The sequence below is a fragment of the Sitodiplosis mosellana genome, unplaced genomic scaffold (genome assembly GCF_009176505.1).
Source record: "Sitodiplosis mosellana isolate CC-2019 unplaced genomic scaffold, AAFC_SMos_1.0 Smas_scaffold_6236, whole genome shotgun sequence".
Taxonomy (NCBI): Eukaryota; Metazoa; Arthropoda; class Insecta; order Diptera; family Cecidomyiidae; genus Sitodiplosis; species Sitodiplosis mosellana.
In genome coordinates, this window is record NW_022601477.1 from 1 (window position 1) to 6,707 (window position 6,707).

At 47.6% G+C, this 6,707-nt stretch overlaps 1 protein-coding gene across 1 annotated transcript; it reads left to right on the top strand.

Moving 5' to 3' along the window:
* Positions 1 to 238: 238 nt before the first annotated feature.
* LOC129579538 (uncharacterized) lies at positions 239 to 6,242 on the top strand (the record flags this gene model as incomplete). The annotated part of the gene is made up of 2 exons (XM_055469678.1): positions 239 to 651; positions 5,756 to 6,242. Coding segments are annotated over 2 exons (900 nt in total), but the record flags the coding sequence as incomplete, so codon positions are not given.
* Between the last annotated feature and the right edge of the window lie 465 nt (positions 6,243 to 6,707).

Sequence of the window (6,707 nt, forward strand, 5' to 3'; positions counted from 1 at the left end):
TGATTTATTGCCCAATGGGCCGATGTCGCAGTTGAATTCACTACATTAGCAGAAGACGGCACGGGTGAATCACCGGCAACTAAACGTAGAACGCGGTCACACAGCGCAAATCGTCTGGAAACAACATCGTCAACGACACAGTTGACTAGTCGAAAAACCGGCACCAAGCCAAAGCGTCAAGCGAGCGCGATTGTGACAAGTGATTCATCTAGTGAACGATGAAAACCGGTTCAACAAGCCATTGCGACACAGCAACAAGATACTGCGTCATCGCAGTTGCCATGGGACAAACCGGACAAACGCGTTCAAGTCGAATCAGATCGAGCACCAAACATCAAAATGGTGATGGCTGAGGCGGAAAAAAGTAAAACGTCAGCATCCGAGCTGCAACAAAATGCTGATTCACGACATGGTGACCCAGGCTTGGTAACAATCGAAAATCAACAAGATGGCGGCCATAGTCTCACCACCACACACGAAAGTGCTACACCAACAACGGGAACTTTCAATAGCGAAGGGAGCAGTTTCGCATCGATGGCACCACAGCAACCGACGATTTCATTTTCGCAAGCAAACAGTAAAGAGCCGATGAGTGCATCGAAGCAATCGGGCGTTGGTGTAGACCAAAACACACCACCACAGGCAATGAATGTGAGTTTTGGTGACTTTTCAACGGCAATAACGGGAGCACAACAACCGGTATTGCAACGCAGCGGATTAAATTTACCGCGTGCCGCTCGAACACGATCATACGTGCCACTATACCCGGCGAATGAGCAAAGAGTGCAGCAGGATGAATCGGCATTTTGGGGAATGGCACCATCGCCACAAATTGCTGAACCACTACCGACTGGTTCCCAAATCGATTTGGCATCAAACAACGCGACCACACGCGAATCACCACCGGCATCGGGCGGCGATACACGACGATATACGCCGGGCATATATACCGCCTCGGCGCATTATAACGCCTCGGTCGAGCAAATTGTTGACGCCTCAATGCGACAAAACATACCAGCTAAAGTGGTTGCATCACAGCAGGCGAATCAAAGCGAAATGTCGGTATTGGGATTGTATCACAGCAAACCAAAACCAAGTAGCCATGGCTCTTCGGGTGGGTCACAGCAATCGGGTAACCATCGCAATCAAGTTGCATCACAGCAATCCGGAAATGACTCACCATTAAGTGAACTGCAAAATCTGTCAATCAATGACGATACCAACATGGAGAATGATTTGGAGGGGCAATCGAGACAGATCTTTCAGTCTTTCCACGAGTACCATAACAAAAATATGCTGGGTATTCAACGAATTCGGACGCGATTAGAGGATCCGGAATTGAGACTCGAGGCAGTCATATGCCAAGAAGATCTACTCAAAAAATACCACGATCGGATAATTCAGAGAGCCGAGTCGATTGACCGGTCAGATATTTTAACACCAGCATGGGCAAGCAGATTGGAAGAATACATAATGGATGCCGACGAGCTGTACTCAACAGTGAAAACTGAGGTATTGACCAAGCAAAATCAACTCGATCGAACGAAAAAATCAAATGCCAACACAGGCAGCGGATCCAATCCTCTCGATAATATCTCGTTAAAGCGTCTATCATTTGACCGCTTTTCGGGAAATGACGGAGAATGGCCAAACTTCAAGGCAAAATGGGAGCAGTTTTTCCACAGCAATACACACGTGGACGACCTGACAAAATTTCTGCGATTAGATGATTGTATTGAAAGAGGAAGCGAGGCTTTCGGAGCAATCGCCGGAATACCAAGAGAACCGGAAAATTATCAACGAGCTTGGGCGGCGTTGACAGAAAAATACGACAACAAGCAGCGGATCATCGACGCCATCATTAACGCATTCGTTGATATGCCACCAATCACTGCGGCCACACGCAATAACATGATTCAGCTGATGAACGGAGTGAATAGTTTGACGGCATCACTGCAAAGATATCCTGAGCTGAATGTTCAGTCATGGGACGCGATGTTGGTAAATCTGTTACTGCGAAAACTCGACACAGAGACTTTATCGCTATGGAAACATGAACACCCGCAACGGGAAATTCCGCGTCTGCGGCCATTACTAGATTTCCTCAATCAGCGCGCCGACGGGGGTGAAAGACCAGAAGCTCAGCAGAGCAGATAACCACAACAAGCTGGAAATCGCCAGGCACAGGGTGCAGCTGGGTATACGCCACCACAGGTCGGAAACCAGCAACAACAACAGCAGGGTAACAGAGCCCAATCGCAGCCAGACGCCGGCCAACGGGTAAAAAACTATGCAAAGATTCCGGTGAAGTGTTCAATGTGTCAGGGCGAACACCAATTGTTCAGTTGCTCGGAGTTCAAAAAATTACCGGTGGATCAACGCATGCGGCGCGCTCGACAATTTCATGTATGTGAAAAATGTCTGAAGCCACGATGCCATGCAAACAAATGCAAACTCGGACCTTGTAAGCATTGCAACGGTAATCATAATGGGCTGTTATGTTTAAAATACGTGGCGCCGACCGTCCAGGCAATTGAGGCATCAAAATGACTAGGCCGAGAATTGAGCATCGCACTGCTTGCCACCATCTTAGTGGTTGTCAATGATAACCAGGGCAGCCCAAAAACGTTAAGAGCACTTTGCGACCTCGGGGGTCAAATCAATTTAATTACTGGACATGCAGTACAAGTGTTGAGACCGCAAAAATCAGCTGCATACATGCAAATCAAGAATCTCAATGGAGACATCGTTGCCGCCAGGGGCATTGCATGGCTGAATTTAATGGCCAAACATGACGACACAGTCAATGAACACGTGGGAGCGTACATCGTACCGAAAATGATGAACAACTTACCGAGTAATGAACTGGATATCGGTAAATGGAAACATTTAAAAAATATCAAGTTGGCGGACAAGACGTTTCACATTCCGAACAAAGTGGATTTGCTTCTTGGGGCCGATTTCTACAGTCGCGTTATCATAAACGGAATTCGAAAAATGAAGAATGCACCAACTGCTCAGCGCACGACGTTTGGCTGGATCGTGTTTGGCGGATACGATCACACGTATCAACATGCATCAATCATAAACACCATAGAAGGATCGGTGTCGAACGAAGAGCTGATAAACATGATTTCGAAATTTTGGCAACAAGATCAAATACCGGTTAAACGTTACCGCACACAAGAAGAACAATTATGTGAAGACATATTCACCAGCAGCATCACGACCAACCATGAGGGTCGTTACATCGCGAGAATGCCATTGCAACCAGATGCACCACGAGTGATCGGAACCTACGATGTCGCGTATGCGCGATTAATGCAAATGGAACGTAAGTTTGCGCGCAATCCGGAGTTAAAAGAAAAATACATAAAATTCATGCGCGATTACGAAGAGCTCAACCACATGAGTAGGGTGCCGACACAAAAACACCATAGCGACACAGCGATTTACATTCCACACCATGCGGCTGGCACCGAGAAATTCCGTACAGTATTTGATGGGAGCGCCAAGGATTGATGGAATTTCGATTAACGACATTCAGCTGAACGGGGAAAAGGTCCAGCCAGAACTCATCACCACACTCATGAGATTTCGCACGCATCGGGTAGCGCTCACCGCGGATTTCGCAAAAATGTATCGACAGATACTGATCGCCGAAGATCAACGTGATATGCAGCGAATATTGTGGCGGGAATCGACTGGCGAACCAGTTCGTGAATATTGGTTAAATACCCAGACATATGGGAACAAATCGGCCGCATATGTCAGCATACGCACCATGGATCACATGGCTGACGAATTCGCCACAGAATTTCCAGCGGCATCAAAAGCAGTAAAGACATCCTTCTACGTTGATGACGCATTGAGCGGCAGTCATGATCACGAATCTGCCATCGGATTACACAGAGAGCTCATCGAAATGTTCGGCAGAAGAAAGATGGAGCTGGCAAAGTGGAACACCAATGATCCAACGGTGAGGAAGCATATCAAGTCCAGCGGATGTCAATTAATTGAGCTGAATAAAGAAGAGACGACTGCGGTGCTTGGGATGCACTGGGATGCAACGGAAGACATATTTCGGTACATCAGTAAAAACCCTATTCGATTGGAAAACGCGACAAAACGTAGTATTTCGTCCGACATAGCACGACTCTACGACCCATGTGGGTATTTATCGTGCGTTATCATATTCGCCAAAGTCATACTAAAGGACTTATGGATAGACAAAGTGGAATGGGACGACAGTGTCGAGGGTGAAGCATTGCAACGATGGAAAAAGTTCGCCACAGAATTGCCAAACATCACCGCCGTACGAATTCCTCGATGGATCAACACAGATCTCAAATCAAGAAGACAACTACACGCATTCGCAGATGCGTCAAAAACGGGGTACGGTACGACGTTCTACCTTCGGCAACAACGCGACCACGAGCCAGTAACAGTACACCTAGTGTTCGCGAAAGCACGTGTGGCTCCAGTCAAGGGAAGTACAATTCCGAAACTGGAGTTGACCGCATGCCACCTAACGGCACAATTGTTAGAAGAGGTGCGAACAGCTCACGATGTCGACATAGACAATTGCACTCTCTGGTCAGACTCAATGATCGCATTGCATTGGATCGGAAAGTCACCAGCCAAATTGGACGTTTTTGTCGGCAACAGAGTCGGAGAGATACAAGAATTGACACGTGGCGTCGAGTGGAGACATGTCGACACAAAAAGCAACCCGGCCGACCTGGCATCTCGGGGAATTTCGCCATCAGAGCTGGCCAACAGTAAATTGTGGTGGAATGGACCGGACTGGTTGGCACTTGACACAGAAAGGTGGCCAGAAAGCAAGCTAAAACTTACCGATGCCGACATCGAAATGGTTCGCTGCCATGAGCGAAAAACGACGGCGATGGTAAACGTGCAGATCAACGGTGACGGACCAATTTCGAATAAACGGGGCAGTCTGTTGTACCAATACAGCAGCTGGGCAAAGCTACTGCGCATCACAGCGTATGTACTCAGATTCACCGTAAAAAGGGCATACCGCAGGACGGGTCAATTGGCCGATCATGAAATCATTGATGCAGAAAACATTTGGGTGCGACACAGCCAAAGCACGTACTTCGACAGAGAAATTAAAACAATAACCAACAAGCAGAACCTGTCAGATGGATCACCGTTATCAAAACTGACTCCGTTTGTGGATAACGATGGCATTCTGCGACTAGCCAGACGAATAAAACGATCAAACATGCCGTACGATACCATCCACCCAATACTATTAAGCGGGAAGTGCACCACAGCCAAATTGATCACCGAAGAAGCTCATGATGCGACACTGCATGGAGGAACACAGCTCACACAACAATATGTCCGACAGAGGTATTGGATCTTGGGCGGTCGACACGCCGTAAAATCAACCATAATGAAGTGCGTGCCATGCATTCGACAGAGAAAAGAAACGCAACATCAGCTAATGGCACACCTGCCGGAAGAAAGGGTAACTCCGGGAAGACCGTTCGAATCATCGGCTGTGGACTATGCCGGCCCAGTCAACATTAAACGATACAACGCGGCACGGACAAAGATAATCGACAAGGGTTATATAGCAGTGTTCGTTTGTACACGCACCAGAGCGGTACACCTAGAACTTGTATCAAACATGACAACGGAAGCATTCATTGCGGCATATACGAGATTCTCTTGCCGGCGGGGGAGGATCAAGGTGCTAATCGCTGACAATTCCACAACGTTTCAGGGAGCATCGAACGAACAGCAGCAGATTCGGAGGACATTCCAGGACGAATCAAACGATTGTCAGCAGATACACGGCACCTGGAGGAATTTGAGCATGCAAAACAGCACCACGACACAGTGGAAATTTATTCCTCCGTCCGCACCACACATGGGGGGCCTACATGAAGCCGCGGTGAAAAGCGCGAAGGCTCACCTCAAGCGCGTCATAGGCGCACAACAGCTCACCTTCGAGCAACTGGCGACACTGCTAACTCAGGTGGAGGCCTGTCTGAATTCAAGGCCACTGCTTGCTCTGAGCGACGACGCCACCGATGAACTGGCACTAACGCCAGGTCACTTCTTGGTGGGCGAACCACTCGTCGCACCCCTGAGCCGTGACCATACCTCAACATCAGCCAATAGGCTGAAAAACTTCGAGCTGATGGGGAAAATGGCGCAGGAGTTTTGGTCACGATGGTCAAGCGAATACGTAACAACACTCATGGAACGTAACAAATGGCGCCATAGCCAACCAAACATGAAAGTGGACGACATACACCACAGGCCATAAGTTTGGATACCCCTATGAATGAATTTGGCCCAAAATTTTTAAATTTCAAACCGCTTGTCCAATTTCAACATGCTATACGTCGTTGGAAAGGTCTCGGAGAGTACGTATCATTTTTGGTACTAAACATTAAAATCGGCCAGCTTTTGGCCAAGATATGGCTGATTGAAGATTTCGGCCAAAAATTACAAACGGTCATATCTTGGTCAAACGCCGGCCGATTTTGATGTTTAATACCAAAAATCACATCTACTTTTCAAGACCTTTCCAATGACGTATATAACTTTTTAATCCGATGGCCCGTTTAAGACTTCGATTTTGGCTCCCACAGCTAAAAGGCCAAAAAATGGCCATAGGCCGGCCAAATGTTATCTTCCAAATCATCCATTCGGTCAGAATTTCGATA